At 35.9% G+C, this 21,859-nt stretch overlaps 1 protein-coding gene across 1 annotated transcript; it reads left to right on the top strand.

Annotated features, from left to right (window-relative positions):
- The first annotated feature begins 274 nt into the window (after positions 1-274).
- LOC150075516 (uncharacterized) lies at positions 275-20,777 on the top strand. Its single transcript, XM_090388525.1, has 3 exons — positions 275-1,500; positions 7,644-7,706; positions 20,251-20,777. The coding sequence occupies exons 1-3, from the start codon at positions 275-277 to the stop codon at positions 20,699-20,701; spliced, it is 1,740 nt and encodes a 579-aa protein (XP_090244651.1). The 3' UTR covers positions 20,702-20,777.
- Positions 20,778-21,859: the final 1,082 nt, after the last annotated feature.

The raw sequence follows: 21,859 nt of genomic DNA, 5'->3' as shown, positions 1-21,859 counted from the left end.
TGAAGTAATATTCCATACAGTATTATATCTCAATGTATCCTTAAAATTATTTTAACTAGTGCCTATTGATTTTGTAATTGTCATTATTTCTAATTTGAAAGCTTCTGTGTACAATCATCTTTATTTATTCTCTATTTTTTCCCCCAGATACAACAAGGATCATAAATAGGTACTCCAACTAATATTGAAAAACAGAAAACAGATGCAGCAAACAAAAAATATTAATACAAAGAATAATCAATAGCAAGCATTAGTGTATCATCACTGAATAAAAATGTCAGTTACTGAAAACAGCAAGGAAGATGTTCTGAAAGAAGAAATTATTCTCCCTCATAAAATAATGGAATTCCAAGGAAATTCAATGTCATTGGCTATGAGTAAACAGAATTACATTGTTCAAACGGGAATTATTGATGAATGCAGAAACAAATTAATCTTAGAACATTGTGTTACAGTTGAAAGACAATTTCTTCATAAGGAGGAACACTTGAAATGTGAAACATGTGGGAAGATGTTTCAACATCAAAATGAATTCAAAAGTCACCTCTCAGTTCATACTAGAGAAAAACCTTTCTCATTTAAAATAAGTAATAATGCATTTTCAGAATCAAGTAATCTAAAATCACATCTATTAGTGCACACTGAGGAGAAGCGATTCCCATGTGAAACTTGTGGCAAGGCATTTAAACAATCAGGTAAACTAAAAAGGCACTTGTTTGTTCATACTCGGGAGAAACCCTTTTCTTGTGAAATATGTAGTAAGTCATTTTCAGAATCAGGTAATCTGAAAAAACATACATTGATTCACACTAAAGAAAAGCCATTCAAATGTGAAATGTGTGGCAAAGCATTTACACAGTCAGGTCATTTGAAAATTCATTTGTTAGTTCACACTCAGGAGAGACCCTTCACTTGTGAAATATGTCAAAAGGCATTTTCAAGATCAGGAGAATTAAAGAAACATATAGTAATTCACAATCTGGAGAAACCCTTCTCTTGTGAAACATGTGGCAAAAGATTTCTATTATCACGTTATCTGAAGAACCATTCATTGGTTCACACTCAGAAGAAGAGCTTCACTTGTGAAATATGTGGTACGGCATTTGCCAGGGCAGTTTATCTGAAAGCACATTCATTGGTACACAGTCAGGAGAAACGTTTCACTTGTGAAGTGTGTGGAAAGTCATTTTTGGAATTAGGTGGGCTGAAAAGACATTTATTGGTTCATAGTCAAGAGAAACCCTTCATTTGTGAAGTATGTGGTAAAGCATTTTCAGCTTCGGGTAATCTGAACAAACATTTATTAGTTCATACTCAGCAAAGACCCTTTCCTTGTGAATTATGTGGCAAGGCATTTTCACAATCATGTCATCTGAAACAACACTTATTAGTTCATACTCAGGAGAAACCATTCCCTTGTAAATTATGTGGCAAAGCATTTTCACAATCAGGTCATCTGAAAGAGCATTTATCAATTCACACTAAAAGAAAAGTCTTCTAGTGGAATATATTGTGATGGACTTTTAACATAAGGCAATTTAAGAAAAGCTATTTATTGGTTCATTCATATGAGAAATATGTAGAAAAAAGGATTTTTATACTCTGAGAACTCGGTAGCCAATTAATTTATAGTGAAGTAAGTGTATTTAGTGTTAACTTATTAAAATCATTTCACTTAATTAGCCACTTATCTGTTATTCTGCTCTTAATGAATGTTTAATTCTGTTATATTAGCATGTGTATTTTTGTCAGACTTTTATTTGTTCCCAGGCATTAACTCCCATGTGTTTGAAGCATATATTGTTCTCTTTTGATGATTAAATAAATTAAAATGTATTAATGATGATAAATTTTATTACAGTATTAGATGACTAGGCTGAATTTAGTTAAATATAAAAATCAACTTAGAACCAAGTAAGTTAACTTTATATGTTTAAATTTATACGCACATAGATATCAAAATGGCAATAACTGAATAAAGAAAACTATCGAGATAATTTAAAGATTCAATGATATCCCAGTTTTCTGAAAACATGGAAGAGCAACAGATTTGCACTAGTTGCATATAATATGCATGCAGTAGGTTCAGCCAGAAGAGACCTAGCACTTTCACACAATGGAATGCATATTCCATGCAAAGGTTTTTTTTTACTTGAATTGGTTAAGATGCTATACCAGTTCTCCTAGAGCTCTGAAACTGCTCTAATGTAGAACTGATACAATACCAGGGTATGTTATTTGAAGTCTCATAAATTATTCAAATAGAATATTTCAGTTAATGAAAAACCTAGGTAAAAGCAAGTTCCTGTTTTCTTTTGTTTTTTTTGTAGCAGAAGCATAACTTACTACTTTGGAAGCAACAAATGTAAGAAATTTAACACCTAATAGCCATCATCTAGTGTATTTTGTACACAGAAAACGGAAATTTAAATGTTTCACTATGATATTCACTTCTGATCTGCATTATTAATTATTTTTAATCAGAAAAATATACAATATGAGAAATTCTATGAGAGTTCTTAAAATACCGTGTTGTTAGACTAAATTTCAAATAGCAAATGCTTAACGTACTCACCTTACACAATCTGCAATAGTTATTAGGGTGAATTGATGTCTAAATTTTGGGTTGAATAATTTAAATTAGTAAAATAAGTAAATTAAAAGGCGGGATAAAAAATAAATAAATTTTTTATTTATTTTTTATTCAACCTTTATAATTTATTTTATTATTCAACCCAAAATTTAGCCATCAATTCACCCTAATAACTATTGCAGATTGTATAAGGTGAGTACCGTACATTAAGCATTTGCTATTTGAAATTTAGTCAGAAAATATACCTAAAATACAAAAAAAAAGAAAAGCAAAAAAGCCACTGTTTGACATGTTTGCCAATAAAATTTTCCATAGTGTTGGTCCCCTGTTCTACCCCCCCCCCCCTTTTTTTTTTTTTCATTTTTTGTCCAATTGTTATCCTGACATTGGGCCATAATGTGGTCCAACTTTTTTTTTTTTTTTTTGAGAACAGTGCTTTTGTTTTTAGTGATGCTTTTTTTGATCTTATTATAAGATGTAAATCAGAATGAAATTTAGAGTTTTCCATTTTAAACTATTTCTGACCGCTTCCCCACCCAAAATGATTAGTTACCAATGTTGGATTTGAATTGCTGCCCTTGATAGAAGGTTAAAGATGAAAAGGATTTATTATTAATAAACCTTTTTTGTCTTTAATCTGTCTAGGCATGCTGATGAGGATGGATTTGTATTCTCAATATACAGGATCTTTCCTTTCTAATAAAGATGTTTGTTTGTTATTTGGTTTTTAGGAGCATTAGCAACTAAGGCCATATTGCTCCGGGATATGCAGTGGTCATTCCCTAACCTTTCTGCATCCTCCGTATTTGGTGGTGACGGGCTTGAACCCCGGTCTAATCAAGAAGCGTGTGCTATGCACTGCTACTCCTTCCCACGTGGCTAAGGGAGGTGCCAATAAAGATGTGATTTCTCTGAACGCTGCGGTTATAACCATATTTGCATTACAATATTCTTGAATATTGTAATCAGGGTTAGAATCCTCATTGTAGAAAGGGATATATGAATCTGTTGTAAAAGGTACAGTAATAAGTAATAAAATTAGAGGAGAAAGATTGTTACAGAAACGGACTATTGATTGCAATATATCTAAATCATATAATTTCAAGGCGGCATGGTTGGGATATATCACAGTGGTCTAGACTTACTTAAATGGACTAGCTAATGCTATAAAATAAGATTAGACAAAAGATGCAAATGCATTGCATCTTTTGGCTGATTTCTGAGTTATGCAGTATTGTTTTCATTTAGTTAATTTTACAATTCCAAGTAGTATGTCGAAAATTTTAAACATAATCACACCGTTCATTTCCACAGTTGTAGGTGGATGTCTCTTTCAGGAAATCAATTACTCTTGCTGAATGCAGATTACCAGACACCTGTTCTTCAACCCTTTCTTTTTCATATTAGATACAAGGTGCATTCATCTACCTACCTATGAAGTAAAGATAGAGGCAAAAATCGGGTTTTATTTTTCAATGCAACTCCCCTGAACTTCAATACACTTGTTCCATTTTGTTGGCAATGAGAAAACAGCAGACTTCAATTCATTATCATCAGCAAAGCAACTTCCACATAAGTTTTTCTTGAGATGCTGAAAGAAGAAATAGTTACTGGGGGCCAGATTCAGCCTGAAAGTGGATGGGTAAGTTCTGTAAAGTCAGTCTCTTTAAGCAGCAGCAACAGCATGTGACCTCTGTGCTGGTGCATTGTCCTGAAGAAGCAACTCACCTCTGGAAAGTTTTACATGACATTTTTCATTTATGACATCCTGTAGGGATGCGTATGGCTCCTCAGTGACTGTCTGCTTGTGTGTTGAATGTACAAAATTCACTCATCCCAAAAAATGGTGGCCATAATCGTGCCAGGTTGTGTCCGAAATTTTTTGGGTGGTCGGAGAACCTTTGTGCTTCCATTGCATTCATTCTTGCTTGGTCTCAGGATCCTAGTGGTGAACCATGTTCAATCACCCATAACAATTCTGTAGATGAAAATTCTCCTCGCAACACCATATTCTGATTTGCTTCTGCAGAGGGGTTAGAAATCTGGGGACCTACCTTTCACTGACCTTAAAAGTAAAAGATGGCCTCTGTAACCTAGTGATCAGGAGCACTGACTTTACTCGTCCCCAAATGTTCATGGAGGAAGGTTATAATTGTTCCCTTAGATATGTCACATTCTCTGATTTGGGACACCTTTAAATGTCTGTCATTCAGCACAAGGGTTGCCACAACTTGGCACGTTTCTGGAGTGATTGCTGTCACAGGCCTTCCTGGACATGGACTATCTACCCCGCTTGAATTGTTCCTACCAGAATTTCACCTGTTACTCTGAAGGTGCACTGTTGCCACACACAACCAACATCCTTTCATGAATTGCCTTTGGCCCATTTCCTCCTTTTGTGAGAAACTTGATGACTGAACGATGCTCCATTTTCAACAAATCTATAATTTGATACAGGTGTCTTCCTTCTTTCTGTTAGAGCAGCACAACATAAAAACATAGTGGGATCAAAATTAATATGATTCAAGTTGAGATATCCACTAATACAATAAATCATGAATTGTTGAAATATAACTATAGGAAGTACCTTAGATAGATAATTTATTGAACATCCCTCATAAGAGTAAAGATGCCATTAGCATTTAGATTTTTTAACTTTTTCAGTCTTCATTTGGGTTACCACACATGACTGGTTTCCAGATAACTGCAGTTTACAGAATATCATTTGTGCCCCAACTAATTTATTACTCTTCTTTACACCATTTTCAGTGTATCTATGTCCTTCATAAATGAGGTTTCCAAACCTGTATGAAGTAATCAAGATGTAGTCTAATCCATGCCTATATAATGGAATAATCACCTCCTAGTCACTGCTGGCAAAGTTCCTGTATATCATTAATAAAACCCCATAAGCTGCTCTAAAAGTCCATTTTCATCACTCAAAACTTCATGTTGGTTATTCTTACATTTTAACCCCAGGGGCTCACATCTGGTGAGTATGGGCTTGGCACACCCAGGGCCTTTGAGCTGGATATCATCATTCTTCTCTTTCTTGGTGATTCCTTTCTACTTTTGACACTCTCTCAGGGTAACTCGGGATTTTTTTTTTTTTTTGGCTGGTGCAGCATAAGCCTCAGGCTTCTTTGCCTCATGTAGTTAATAATAATAATATTCTAGGAGTACTTCTACCAAAATGCAGATATACCTTGCATTTGTGTTAAGCTGAAAAATGACAATTGAAGTTTATCTACATCTTGAAGATTTCCATGATTATTGTCATTAAATATTGCCCTGCCCATCTTAGTATCATCGGCAAAGTTAAACATCAAACCTGAAATACCTACAGGTGTATCATCAATATGTATTAAAAACAGCAAGGATCCTAACACTGACCACTCATCACAATAACCCATAAAGAGCAATGACCATTTATAACCACTCTACTTTCTGTCACTTAATTGTCTCTTTATCCGTAATAGTAAATTGTCCCTAATGCCTCAATGTTCTAATTTGGCCAATGGCACTGTTCTTGTGCCATTAGCTGAATTATTCACCTTACAAATCAAACTGATAGAAAATACCCTTTTCCTAACACTAATCCTTTTCAGTATCATGAATTGTCCAAGAATTAGCTAAACTATTGAGTTCAACTTGTGTATGTGGAAGAAATGGTCATTATGCACTTGGAAGAGACTTTTGCAAGTAGTAAAATAGTTGATTGCTGTCCTTTCATATTAACCAGGCCTTTCATTTAAAAAACGCCTGGCTTTTTTAAAATCCTATCAAGATGGGAGAAATTTTATGGGATTTTTTTTTCACTGGTGAATAAGTTGGTCTTGGCTGAAGGTTGCATGGAAGAGACTTTTGCAAGTAGTACAATAGTTGATTGCTGTCCTTTCATGTTATCTGGGAAAGGCCTGGCTTTTTTTTTAAAATTCTATCAAGATGGGAGAAATTTTATGGGATTTTTTTTCACTGGTGAATAAGTTGGTCTTGGCTGAAGGTTGCATGGTTTTTCATCCAGCATTATATGTTTTGTGGCCTATTTCTCTTGTACAAAAAAAAAAATAGGTGTGAAGTAAACATGTTTGAGAGAGATAGGTAATGGGATGGAAAATGAAAATGTTTATTTGTAGAGTGGCAAATGATGCAAGGAAACAAGCTTATATAGTGTCAGTCAAAGAATAAACCATAACACATTTGTCCATTTCCTCTAATAATTTTCATAATCCTTTAAATTTATTGGAACCACCCACTTCTTCAACACCAGATGGAAGTTTGTTTGAACAGCCATTCTCTGGTTGAAAGTAAATTGTTTTGCCCATCTATCCTGCAACCATCCTTTTTCAATTTAAATTTCTCCCATTATGTATGTTATTTCAGAGTATGGAAGTTGTCAGCTTTTTAATTTACTTTGTCCATTTAAAGCCTTGTATAGAATTCTTGTATATAAATAAACTGCCATGGGGTGTTCAATGATATAGAGGAATGGACTGTTATTGCAGCTTGTTTGTGCTCCCTCCCCAGAGAATTTTGTGTTGGGCTGTACAATTGTCTCTAGATCTTTCATACTCCACTACCTTGACGTTGGTACTAATTAATTGGTTTATTTATTTTAAAATTGAGCTACAGAAGTGTAGTATACAGAAGGGATGTAAACTTAAATAACAAGAATGACACTGAAATTATTTAGCATTAGCTTATTATTGCACTACTCACCTCCACTTACCTTGACGTTGGTACTAATTAATTGGTTTATTTATTTTAAAATTGAGCTACAGAAGTGTAGTATACAGAAGGGATGTAAACTTAAATAACAAGAATGACACTGAAATTATTTAGCATTAGCTTATTATTGCAGTACTCACCGCTAAATCTGTAAATTATGAAGTTGAATTCATAGAAAGTGAAAAGAATTAAACTATTTAAAACGTGACCTAAGGAAGAAAAGAAGTGTCTGTATGGGAGGGGAGTGTCAAGAAACAAAGACTTGTTTTCTTCCTTAGCACATGTTTTAAATAGTTTAGTTTTAATTCTTTTTCAACTTCAGTTCATTTTCACAATTTACAGATTTAGAGGTGAGTACTGCAATAAATATTGTGGATGATGACAGGTAAATTTTTTTCTTGCCTTAAATGTGGATGATACTGCTTAGCAATTCAAAAAAACCCATGAATCCAATTTCGGACCTACCAATACCCCAGTGTTCTTGAGGTATTCTTTCATATATTAAAACTGTCAGTGAAGGTACTTCACTGCTGATAATTAATGCAGTCAGACATTCTTTATCATCAATGTATACTTGTTTATGTGTATTCCTGATGTGACATAACTGAAGTGGGTGTCAACTACTAGTTATGAAGTCTTTGTTGTGACAGTGCTTGATACAACATGCCATGTAGAATACAAAATATAACCTTTAATTACTTGTTGGTCATGCCGACCTATAATTTTGATCTTGTACAAAATGTTTAACTTTAAAATAATACTTGATTGTGCCACAAAACATTTAAGAAGAGGATTAGAGGATAACAAAAAAAAAGTACTAAATGATAAAATAAAAGTAATGCAAAGAACAAATGCAGTCATCACTACATTATCAGAAGTAGGCTAGAAAGGAAACCTTGGATATTTTATTTATGATAGGTACATCACTCATACAGTAATTTATACCCATTCTGAATAAACAAGGAGATTTAGGCTCAATCTGAATATATCAGAGGAACAGGAATAAAACTTACCTCTTATTTCAATGAACATGTGTTATGTTAAGGGGTGCGGGAGATGTCGCAGAGCATAGAAGTCACACTGGTTGCTTACATAAATTCTACAAGATGTGAGAAATAAATTATGCTCATTTTACTGGATGCTGTTTTGTTGCAAATGTACTGAAATCTGTTGATGTTCTTTGACATATATATATATATGTACAGGTGATTCAGGAGGAATAGTAAATATTTTGGGAGGTTATAGTATCGATTATTCTGAGTAAAAAAAAGTTCATATAAACGTGTCTGATTCTCAATGGATAAGGAGATACAGCTGTTTGAAACTGACGTGCACAGCTCCATGAATGAGATGTAACCAAGAAGTGGTTATAACCTGATGCTGCTTTATATTAGAAGTGTGTGTTAGGATGCCACACATCTTTACACATGCTGAGTATGCCGATATGGTGTTTGTCTACAGTTTTTGTGGTGGGAGTTTTCAAGAGTGTTTACACCAAAGCGTGTGAGACTGGTACAGTTACCAGCACTCATTTCTTCTAAACATACAAATGAACAAAATGTGGGTGAAATAGAACACATTCTTCATTCAGTAGAAAGTAGTCCTATTAGCACGCAAAGAATTTCAATGCTTATCACTGTTCCGCAAACAAGTATGATGAACATTATGTGAGCACTTGTATCCATTTCATATACTCTGACTGCAACACCTTCAACCTTTCAAGCTATGCTATAATCCAACAAAGTGCAAGATATTACACCTGGAAAACATCCCAAAATTATCCCAACTTATTCACTTGGTGGAGTTCAACTAAACGCAGTACTGGAGGAAAGGGACTTGTGTGTTATGATATGGTCAGCCTTGAAATTCTCTGAGCAATGTAAACAGGTTGCAAGGAAGTCCCATGGTGTCGTATCGAACTTTTGCAAGTAGAGATAGGGATGTGATAATTCCAATATATATAAGGCTTTTGTTAGACCACACTTGGAATACTGTGTTCAAGTATGGAGACTGCACCTAAAGAAAGACATCGAGCTTCTTGAAAGGGTGCAAAGACGGATAACTTGCCTGGTGAAATTGGCAAAAGGGCATCCTTATGAAGAAAGACTTGGAACATGTGGGTTGCAGAGTTTGGAAACTAGACACCTTAGAGGAGATTTGATTGAGGTGTTTAAGGCTCTGAGAGGCATAAAATTTTCAAGATTATAAATGATGCTAGAACTAGGGGACAAATTCAAATTATGGGGGGGAGATGTTTAGATTGGACTACAGGAAGTTTTATTTTAGCCAGAGAGTTATAAATTACTGGAATAAGTTGCCTACATGGGTGGTAGAAGTTGATAGTTTGGGGAAATTCAAAGGTCATCTGGATAGTACCTTTGGGTGAGGGAAATGCATAGGATGATAGGTTTAACTTTTATTTTATTAATTTTTTTTTTTTTTTTTTTGGTGCAGCATTAGCCATAGGCTTTAATGCACCATGCGGCCATTACTAATACTAATGATGCCCAGCAATTGGAATTTTGTCCACTGGTGGGTAAATGCTAATTGCCGATTAATTCTGCTAATGCTGTTCAGCGATGAAGCTACTTTCACCCGTGATGGTATTAACAACACCCATAACTCGCATAGGTGGTCAGAAAAAAATCCACATGCCACTAGAAATATTTTCAAAATTGCTTCTCTCTAAATGTGTGTGGTGAGATGTTAACAGTCGGTTGATTGTGCCTGTTGTGCTATAAAATTGTCTTATAGCGCCGATTTACATAGAATTTCTGCAAAACGAACTTCCACTACTATTGGAGGATGTTCCGTTGCCTACAAGGACTGATATGTACTTTCAGCATGGCGGAGCAGGGTCCATTGTTGTTTTCTGTATTTATAAATAATATTGATGATAGTATATCAGGCTCAATGTCCAACTTTGCAGATGATATGAAGGTTGGCAGGGTTGTTAATTATTATTATTAGCTATATGGTGCAAGGAAGCCTAAGGCTTATGCTGCACCAGCCAAAAAAAAATTCCCGAGTTATCCTAAGAGAGAGAGACAAAAGTAGAAGGGAATCACCAAGAAAGAAGAATGATGATATCCAGCTGAGGACCCTGGGTATACCAAGCCCATACCAGATGTGAGCCCCTGCGTTAAGGATACTAATCACAGTACCCTGCTGCAACAGGATCTAGAAAAGTTGAGCAGATGGGCTGAGAGGTGGCAAATGAAGATTAACATTGACAAATGTAAAGTACATTTGGGAAGCAGTAACCCCAGAGTAATGTATCAACTCTGTGGTACTACACTGACAGTGGTAGAAAGTGAAAAGGACCTGGGGATAATTGTGCAGGCAGATATGGAGTTTTCTGAGCAGTGCAGACGGTCTGCAAGAGTAGCTCATAGTGTCTTGTCAATGATATACAGAAATTTTTCTAGAAGGATTAAATGGGTGATTATCCTCTTGTATAATGCAATGGTCGGGACACACCTGTATACAGGTCTGGAGGCCTCATTTTAAGAAGGATGTAGAGCTGTTGGAACGAGTACAGAGAAGGGCAACAAGATTAGTGAATAGAATGAAGGGTTGCTCTTATGAAGAAAAAAAGACAAGTGTCTGCAGACTAGGCACCTGCGAGGTGATCTGATTGAGGTGTATAAAGCCTTATTTGATTTGAGCATGCTCAATGTCGATGGGATTTTTCCTCTTTGCTCAGAATAATCACCTGAGAGGGCATAAATTCAAATTGAGGAAAGGCGGGTGGTAGGATAGATGGGCGGAAGTTTGCCTTTAGCCAGTGGGTAGTTGATTGGTGGAAAAGACTTCCATCTTTTGTTGTTGAAGTTGATAGCCTAAATAAATTTAAGGCTGAGCTGGACAGGTATTTGGAATGAAAGGAGAGGTGAAATGGAACCGTTTTTTTTTTTTTTTTTTTTCTTTTTGCCTGATGCTGCATAAGCTTGCTTTCTTGCAACATATGCCTCCACTAATGCTAGCTCCTGAAAATTATATGTCTAGTGATACAATATCTAAAACTTTCCCTGAATGATGGATAAGCCACGGTGGTCTCGTTTATTTGCCACCACGGTCTTCCGGCCTCACTCCATTAGATTTTTGGTTGTCTCCATAGCCAGGTGGGAAGAAGCAGCAGTGCGTAGCACACGCTTCTTGATTAGACCGGGGTTTGAGCCCATCACCACCAAATACGGAGGATGCGGAAAGGTCAGGGAATGAGCACCGCATATCCCGAAGCAATATGCCCTTAGTTGCTAATGCTTCTAAAAACCAAATAACAAACAAACAATTAGATTTTTGCTTGTGGGAAGTACGAAAAGTGCAGTATACAAAGAAAGTGAATACAAGAGACGAAATGCTCCATTTTGGATACTGCTGCTGCCCTCAAAGGAATGCCAAGACCTCCGAAGAACAACACGCCAAAGTTGCACAGTGCATTGAGGTTGGCAGTGGGATTTTCGATCATTGTGAACTTTAAAAGATTTGTCAATTATTTGTTTTGTATCGTTCAAAAAGTAAATAAATACAAACAAATCATTTAATGTTCTTTAATACCTCTCGTAATTGCTGTGCGTGTGCCAGTTTCAAACAACTGCATCTCCATATCCACTGGGAATCGGACACATGTTTATACGAACGTTTTTACTCAGAATAATCGATACTATAACCTCCCAAAATATTTACTGTTCCTCCTGAATCACCCTGTATATATAAACAGTTTTATCATATTTTTCATAAATGTCTAACTTATTCGTGCGGGTCAGGCTCAATATGGCAAAGAACAGAAGAAGTTTAATGTAATCAACCGAAAGGAAAACATGTCACTAAGTTAGAGCATCGGGCCATCATCAAAAGGGAGTGAATTGAAAGTTATTCGTGAATGCACGAAAGCTGTGCATCAGATTTTTCAACCTATGGGACCACACACACAATTTTCATTTCCCACTACCCTCAGTATAGCACCATACTTTTGGTAAGTTACTCTAGGGTTACTGCTACCCATATACAGCACTTTGCATTTATTAATGTTAAACTTCAGTTGCCATTTCTGAGCCCATCTACCTAACTTTTTTAGATCCTGTTGCAGTAGAATACTGTCATTAACCATCCTGCCAATCTTTGTATCACTTCAAACTTGGACATTAAGCTGGTTATGCCTTCATCAATAACATTGATAAATATAAAGAACAATTGGCCCAACACCGAACCCTGGTATCCTCCACAAATAACAGTTCATGAAGAGCAATGTCCATTGTCTACCACTCTGCCTTTTTTCCACTCAACCATCCCTTTATCCATAGCAGTAACTTGCCCTTAATGTCATATGGTCCAGTTTTTACAGCTGTCCTTCATGTGCAATAGTATTAAAAGCTTTCTTGAAATCCAAATATTTGATATCAAAATTATTTTTTACATCCAGTTAATTTGTGACCACATCTTAGTATCCAATCAAATTGTTCAGACAAGATTTCCCCTTAAAGCTGTCTGAACTATAACTGCAGGCTTGTCTAGATGATTCTGCATTACTTCTTTTACCAGTGACTCCATTATTTTCCCTGGAACAGAACTAACAGGTCTGTAATTCTCCATATCACCATTTGATTCCCGGTTTTGCATTAGGGATACATTTGCCTATCACCGGAGTTCTCCGATGACCTCTCCTACACCCAAGGACCGCCGGATTAACCTATTAAACTAAACAAGCTACAGCTTAGGGCCTCACATTACAAGGGGCCTCGCCCCATCTTAAAAAATCCTTTTTTAATATTGTCACAGGTGAGCTAAGAGAGAAGGGCCTCATACATGTCATAGCTTAGGGTAACAAGTTTAAATCCGGCCCTAGCATTGGCGGACTGCCAAATATGTATGCACCTGTTTCTACTCTTAGTTACCCTGACACAGCCCATGTATTTACTTGTTCCACCATAACTCCTAGCAGTCTTGGAAATTCCCATTGCCTTGCTTTCCAGGCTGCTGCTCAATTGCATTTCAATAGAAGTAGTGCAAGAATCACTTTTACCTCTGCCAGCAGATACTGTTAATCTATTAGTCCGTGTATCCCCCCCCAAGCTAGCAGTTTTCCGACCCACCCAACTCTTCCTTGATAGCATCAGTAAATATTCTTGCACCCTTTCTATTTAAGTGTATCCCATCCCTGTAGAAGTCTCTCCTGTTAACATGCACAGACCAGGCTGAGGAAAATTCTACCCTTTGAGCCTTGCACAATCACGCCAGGGCCGAATTGATCGACAAGGCACTCATCATATTCTCATCGTATACTCCCTCCTATCATGTCTGGGTAATATTGCAAACACTTTCAAATTCAACCCTAACTCACGGCTTTTTTTCAACATTGACCTGTACTGGTTAAGTAAATCAGCAGATCTACTCTTAATGCCATTAGTGCCAACGTGTACAACAATATCACCCTTTGTGCCCTTAAAAGATGATATCTGCTCTACAACGTCATCACTTTTTTTTGTCCCTGGCATACATACCTTGGTCCTATTCCACGTACCCTTTTTGCGCAATATATTTCCCATAAAATCGACCGCAGGACACACGAAATTTACAGACAATTTATACGGAGCAATGTGGCCATAGTCTGATTCTCCTAAAACCCTATTACAAAAACGTCCACCCTGGTAACAGTAGTTACAATAATCCATTCCTACATCGGGTGGATAAGGCCAGGTTCGAATCCTGTTAAAGATGCTTGGAACTTGTACTGTATTCGCTTTCTTGACTCCGGACTGAGTTATTTTTCTGGCGTGAGCAGCAAGGCTTCCCGGAAACTAGGGTTTTGTCGTCCAGAAAAATAATCACATTGACACAATGTACAAAAAAAATTTTTAATTCCCCGGAACATTTTATTTTATGCAGTTAAGTGCGGCCTCCAGGTAAAGTAAAAAATTTAAGTGTAAAGTGCGTTAGCTGCCAGACGGCACCAGAGGTTTTTCCAATCTCCTTAATCTGTACTCAGTGTATCACAGCACTAGAACCTTGCCGAGGGTAAGACAAACGAGGCTCTTGCCTCAGGTTAAAAGCTGGAAGGGGTGCCAAAAGAAAGATTGAATAATTTCCAACGTTGCCATCATTAACAGTAGGGCGCAATTTTTCATTCTTGCCTCAGGTACTAAAATGGCCCCGCACAGTATCTGTGGAGTCCAGTGATCTAAAAGTGTGTGGGGAGTGAAATGACGTGTAGTGTTATGTTCTGTTTTTCTTCTCACCATTTAGACGTTGAACCCTAAGTGAGACCCACTATTGCCGCACTTTACCACGAGGAGGCAGATCAGGCACCCAGTAGATTTTTAATTACTCTGGCAAGCTCTGCTACCTAGTTTCAGAAGATTTCAGCGGCAAGAGCCTATATATATATAAAAAAAAGAAAGAAAGAAAAAGGGCGCATTGTGGTGAATTTACAGCCGAATTGGGGTATAGATCTAATTGAGAGGGTTTAAATTTTTCGTTAGTTCGATTAAGTTACTTTATGGGCATATTCGGTAAGTTAAGTTTGAGTGGGGAGGAGAGATTGAAGGGTGGGGAGAACAGATAGAGATAAGAGGATGATAGAGAAGGTGACCCCGTGAATATCAGTGGGGACAGGCCCCCACCAGGAGAAGATGGGGAAGGGGAAGAGACAGGAACCAAGTCACAGCAAAATAAATACCAGCGTCTTGAAAGAGTGCAAAGATTGGCGCCCTCGTGGGTGGCACAGCTGGTACGATCACCGTCCTCCCTACACCGCGTGGAAAAGACCCGAGTTCAAGTTCCGTCGAAGACGTGAGGAATTTTTACGGGCGTTTTTCAAACATGGCTGACTTAGTCGGTCCCAGGAGAGGGCAGCATAGTTTTATTTCCTGGAAACTCCTTTTTTTTCGTCCAGCAAACAGAAAATCGTCCTCAGAACACGCAATTTACAGACAATATTAGCATCAGCATTAGTTGAGGCATATGATGCAAGAAAGCAAGCTTATACAGCATCAGCCAAAAAAATAAATAATAAATAAATAAAAAAACCCTTCCCATTTCACCCATCCGTTCACTCCAAATGTTTGTCTAGTTCAGCCTTAAATTTATTTAAGCTATCAACTTCCATAACAACAGATGGAAGTCTGTTCCAGCAATCATCTGGAACAAACCCGCTGGCTAAAGGCAAACTTCCGCATATCTATTCTACAACTGTCTTTCCTCAATTTGAATCTATGTCCCCTCAGGTTCTTAATCTGAGCAAGTGGAAGTATCCCATCAGTATTGAGCCTGCTCAAACCATTCAAGGCCTTATACACCTCGATCAGATCACCTCGCTGGTGCCTAGTCTCCAGATGCTGCAACTTGCAGAACTAAAGCCTTTCTTCGTAAGCGCACTCCTTTGTTCCTCTCACCAATCTTGTTGCCTTTCTCTGTACTCCTTCTAGCAACTCTACATCATTCCTAAAATGAGGCCTCCAGACCTGTATGCAGTACTCAAGGTGTAGCCCGACTATTGCCTTATACAAAGGGATAATCACCTCCTAGTCACTGCTAGCAAAATTCCTATATATATCATTGACAAAACTCCACGACCTGTTCTGGCAGCTCGTCTGCACTGCTCAGAGAATATATACGGAGCAATACGGCCTCAGTTGTCAATGCTCCTAAAATCCTACCACAACAGCAACCAAAGAGTGGCAATGAACCTAATGAGTTTGACAAAATGGTGTCCATGTGGTGAGAGACTTAGGAGATGTCTGCTATAGCGGTTGGTATTCATCCACCTTAGACGAAACAGTAAAATAAATGAAGACGAAATTTTCAATGTACAGTATTAAATAATTATCGCTTTAACCAAGCGGTATAGATTCAAACTTAGAAGAAAGAGAGGTATGGTCTGTATGAGAGTGAGGGAAGTTTTGTTTCAGTGATTTATTTATTGTTATATATTTTTACTCATTCAGCAAAAACTTGACTGTTTTGCACTGTGTGGCTGATATTAGTACTAATTATTTAATTAATATTAAAGTATTCATTTAATTAATCAGTTAAATGAAACTTATTTAAATTATAATTATAATATTTTTATTATTATCTTATTTTTATTAAATCATTAATTGATAAAAATTATTTAATTATTAAGTAATACTTTAATAAAATATTTGGTCATAGACACGAAAACATCTGCCCTAGTCAGAGGCGTAACTTAGTGCTATTATTATTTTTATACAATACAATACAATTTTATTTATCAAGAGAATTCGTTTACAATAAATGAACTTGTTAAGAAAAGTAAATTTCTTGACAACATGGCTAATAATAATAATAATAACACTAAGTTACGTCTCTGACTAGGGCAGATGTTTATGTGGCCATTAATGAACGCAAAACGATGGCAGTCATGGAGCATAAGTAAGTGGTTTTCCAATAATCATCATTTTAATAAGATCGTTCGTTTTATATAGACTCGTTATTATTATTATTATTAGGAGCCGTATGGTGCAAGGAAACCTGAGGCTTATGCTGCACTAGACAAAAAAAAAAAAAAAAAATTCTGAGTCACCCAGGACCCTGGGTATGCCAAGCCCACACTCACGAGATGTGAGCCCCTGGGGTCAAAAAATTACCCTAGGTACCGGCAAGTTACATCTGAAGTGCGTTATTTTGGCCTCATGTAGGTTTCACAAGTTTGGATTGTCCAGAAATTAAATTTAAAATATGCTCAGACCAAGGGTCGACAACCTTATCAATGAACAAATTTTCGAGAGCGACACCTCATTTTTTACAGTTGACTCATTGGCAACTCGTCTGTATAGGTCATAGATTGACAATATCACTGCATGAAGTTTGTCTCAGATTTTTGTTTCTGCTAATCATGGTTGACAATTGTTATCAAGTGTCGTGACAACTACCCCAAATAAACTCTACATGGGCTTTTGTTTTTTTGTTTTTTTTACCCCAGGGGTAGCCAACCTTTTATGGCTGGGGACTAAAACATAAAATATTGATGGTTAAAGCTGCAAGAACAGTTCTTATCACTATTTACACATTTTTCAAATTTAGTATTTGTTATCAACTTTTATATTTACAGTTTAATTATTTTACATTTAATAATAAAAAATTAATAAAAAATGTAAAAAGTTCAATAGTACTACAATAACACTAATGGCATTCCTATATGGTTAGTATAATGTTAATACTAAGGAAGATACATAAAACATCATAAGAAAGCAATACAGAAAAATCAAATATTGCTAAAAGTATATATTTTAAAAAGTCAACGTGGAATTATATTTTATATTCGACATGTATTAAATAAGATATAAATTAATGAAATATGTGCATTGGGTTGGACATCCCTGTTTTAACCCATTACAGATAATCTGATGGAATAAAGGGTTTAGTAGACTGAATAAGGTTTATCAAATCAAAATTCATTAAATAAGGGCAGGTTACCCCAAATAAACATTAAACTTTGCAAACATTAAAAAAGCGAAAAAGCATTACCACTCGAAAATCACAGTGCATTAGTAGATTCCCCTATGATACTACAGGGTCTGGTGCCAAAGGTGTGTATCAGTGTCCATATCTTGAATAATCTTCAAATGCCACATTGCAGTAACCCCCCCCCCCAGCATCTTAATTCAATTCACATTAGAAACTGATGGTGAGTGGGATTGCAAGCTTATCTTAGGCCTACTCCATTGAAAAGGTTACACTGTCATCAACCCTGGAAATCTGATTCCAGAAATACTTCACAATAACAAGATTTTAGGTAACTCACCAACAGGATTCAGATTGGGAATGGATGTAACTATGTAATTTTGAAGTTTATCTGTTTTATAATTAATAATGCATTGCTATATCATAATGAGTATAATAACTGTACTCACTTCTGGGGGGGGGGTCCAAATTTGAGCACCATTTATGCATAATAAATGATAAAAAAAAAATCTCCAAAAATAAAATTTGCTTAATTCTTTAAATTCTAATGTACTCTCATTATTGACTGCCCAACAGCAGAGTGATCATTGAATTAATTATTTTTATTTTTTTATTTTTCCAAAGAATGAGAACGCTGAATAGACCAGCTATTGAACTGAAATATTAAATTCGGAATAATAAGCAAACAGAATAAATTATATTGTGTTTTCATGGGATTCACTTTCAAAACAACAGTGGTATAGAAAAATTGTGGGCCTAGTGCAAAATTCAACTTTTGGGCCCTTATTGTTAATTTTATAAGTTTGATATGACTGCTGATGCCATAAAAGGGCTCACTTTTGGGAATCCTCCTGGTATGGTGCACTGGTTTTCAATGTGTTTACTATGCCTCTGCAAAATAAATATTGCAAGACAGTCAATAAAACCGATTATGATTTTCAACATTAATACACAGAAGATTTCAATGAGGTCCACAAATAGAAATTCAAAACCACATCCACTGAATTTATGAAAAATGTACAGGACAAAAACTGTAGAAAGGGAACTTCCTTATCGCATTCTGACTGAAGACAGGTTTAATTCCTTTCTATTTTCATAAAAAAAAATATCAGAATACCAGAATGAAAGTAGCATTTACATTAATTGAACTGTGGATGACAAAGACCTATTAATATCAGGTATCTCTGTAACATAAAAGTGTTATAGAAATACTTTGAACAACGTCAGATGTAGAAGCTGTACTGAAGAAAATAGAATGAATTTCTTTATTGATAGATTTCTGAGACCAAATTATTTAACACTTTACAATTAGACTGAACAGCAGATTTCAACCTTTGCAGTTGTCTTAGAATCTGTCTGCCATTTCACGCACCATTTATCTTGCTCAAACTCTACAAGTTGGTAGATGTTTCCCACTGTGTGTTATGTCATATGAACATTTAAAGTAAGTGTCCTATGAAACCCGAATATGATTTTGCCCTTTTGTAACATGAAACTATCTAATAGATAAATAGGTCGCTTTATTGAATAGCCACAAAAACAACAGAAGGTGAGGAGTCTTTTGAATGCAGTTTGTATGCAATATTTCTTTTCATAATTTCAAAGTAATATTGCATATGATGTTATACCTGAATGTATTATTAAAACTATTTTAGAACAGAACTTATTGATTATGTAATTGTCATTATTTCTAACATAAAAAGTTTCTATGTGAAATCAGCTTCATGTATTCTCTATTTTTTCCCCCCAGATTCAACAAGGAGCATAAATAGTTATTCCATCTAGTATTCAAGGGAAAACAGATACAAGTAACAAAAAATACCAAGAAAAATCTGTTTGATAAGAAGTCATTTTGAAGAGTATAGTCATTGCTTTCATCACAAATAAACTATGAAAATATCAGCTAGTGAGACCAGCATGAGAGATCTTTTGAACGAAGAAACTGTCCTCTTCATAAAATAACAGAATTACTGGAAAATTCAATGTCACAGGATACAAGCAAGCAGAATTACATTATTCAAAAGGGAATTATTGATCAATTTAAAAATGCATTCTATTTAGATAATCATATTAAAGCTGAAAGGCAATTTCTTTATAAGGAGAAACATTTAAAATATGGAACGTGTGGGAAGATATTTATACATTCAAATCGGCTGAAATAATGCCTCTTAGTTCATACTACAGAAAAACCTCCTTCTTTTAAAATATTTGGTAATGCATTTAGAGAATCAGACCATCTAAAATCACATTTGCTGATACACACTCAGGAGAAGCCATTCAAATGTGAAATATGTGGCACGGATTTACGGTATCAGATAATCTCAAAAAACAGTCGTTAGTTCCCACCCCTCAGCAGAAACCATTCAGATGTGAAATGTGTGGAAAGGCATTTTTGTTATCAGGTAATTTGAAAAAACATTCATTGGTTCACAGTCAGGAGAAGCATTTCACTTGTGAAATATGTGGCAAAGTATTTGCCAAGGCAGTCTATCTAAAAGCACATAAATTGGTACGCAGTCAGAGAAACACTTCACTTGTGAAATATGTGGCAAGGCATTTGCCAGGGCAGTCTATCTAAAAACACATTCGTTGGTGCACAGTCAAGAGAAACGTTTCATATGTGAATTATGTGGAAGGTCATTTATGGAATTATGTAAGCTGAAGAGACATTTGTTGGTTCATAGCCAAGTGAAACGATTCATTTGTGAAGTATGTGGCAAGGCATTTTCAGCATCAGGTAATCTGAACAGACATTCATTTGTTCATTCTCAACAGAAACCCTTCCCTTGTGAATTATGTGGCAAGGCATTTTCAGCATCAGGCAATCTGAACAGACATTTATTAGTTCATACTCAAGAGAAACCATTCTCTTGTGAATTTTGTGGCAAAGCATTTTCACAATCGGTTCACCTGAAAGGGCACTTATCAGTTCACACTAAGAGGACTCTTTTCTAGTGGACTATATCATGAGGGACTTTCAACATCGGACAATCTAAGAAAAGATAGTTACTAGTTCGTTCGCTTAAGAAATATAGGGAACAGCATTTTTTGTATAAATTTATAAACTGATTTACTAATTCATTTGCAGTAAAACAGCTCATCTGTGCATTAGTGTTTTACCTGTGGAAATTTCACTTAATTAGCTACTCATCTCATGATCTTATTCGCTAGGTTAAAGACTCCACTTTTTTTTTCCTGCTTTTTTTTTAATCTGGAAATAAAATCAGAAATCCTCCTGCATACTTTTCCCCACCAATATTCTGTAACTGGTTATACCATATTTTCTGTTTTCCCTTCGATATTACTATACATTATGAGACTAAAGTTTTGTTTTGCATTTAACAGATGCCACATGAGTAAGAGCATCTCTTCACATTGCAATGTGAACATCTCTATTTTTGTTTCATTTGAGTCGTGATCTGAAGTGGAAGGGGGCTTGATAATTCTAAAAAAAAAATACAATAAGAACTATTTTTATTATCATTGGTTTCTCTCATTTATTTTTGTTTAATATTTTTTAATTGGGTTTAACAAATCATTTAATAGATCACCCTTTTCTATTAAATAAAAAAAGCAAAAAAATTAAAACAAAATTGCGGGTTTTGTTATAATTGAGGGTGCAAGTGAGCAAATGCTGAGGAATGTTTAATTTGCGTTGGTGATTTTAATGTTTACAACTTCAGCTGGCTTCAGTTCTCTAGTCACATGGACCAAGCTGATCGAGATGCTGAGGCTTTTGCAATTACTAATGACCTTGCAGAGATTGTTCATTTACATATACTACCATCCCCAACAATCCTAAACACAGTCAGCACACTTGATCTTTTCTTCACAAGCAGCCCTTCTAAGTACATGGTTTCTAAGTACATAATTATTTAGTGAGCTGGCCTGTAGGCACCTCAGATAACAAATTGGTGATGGTGTCTTCTCCAGTGGGGCCTTTTTCTTGTGGTCATTCTCAACCTTGTGTTATTTGGCATTACAAGAATGCAAAATGGGATGATCTGTGAGATTTCGTTTCCTTGGTTGGATTACTGTTTCAAATCTCCTGATGTCAATGTTTGCTCAGATCATGTCAGTGAAATTATTCTTGTAGGGATGAAATCTTTATTC

This window comes from Mastigoproctus giganteus, chromosome 14 (assembly GCF_048544385.1).
Source record: "Mastigoproctus giganteus isolate SK-2022 chromosome 14, ASM4854438v1, whole genome shotgun sequence".
In the NCBI taxonomy this organism is placed as follows: Eukaryota; Metazoa; Arthropoda; class Arachnida; order Uropygi; family Thelyphonidae; genus Mastigoproctus; species Mastigoproctus giganteus.
This window is presented reverse-complemented; position numbering and strand designations above follow the sequence as displayed.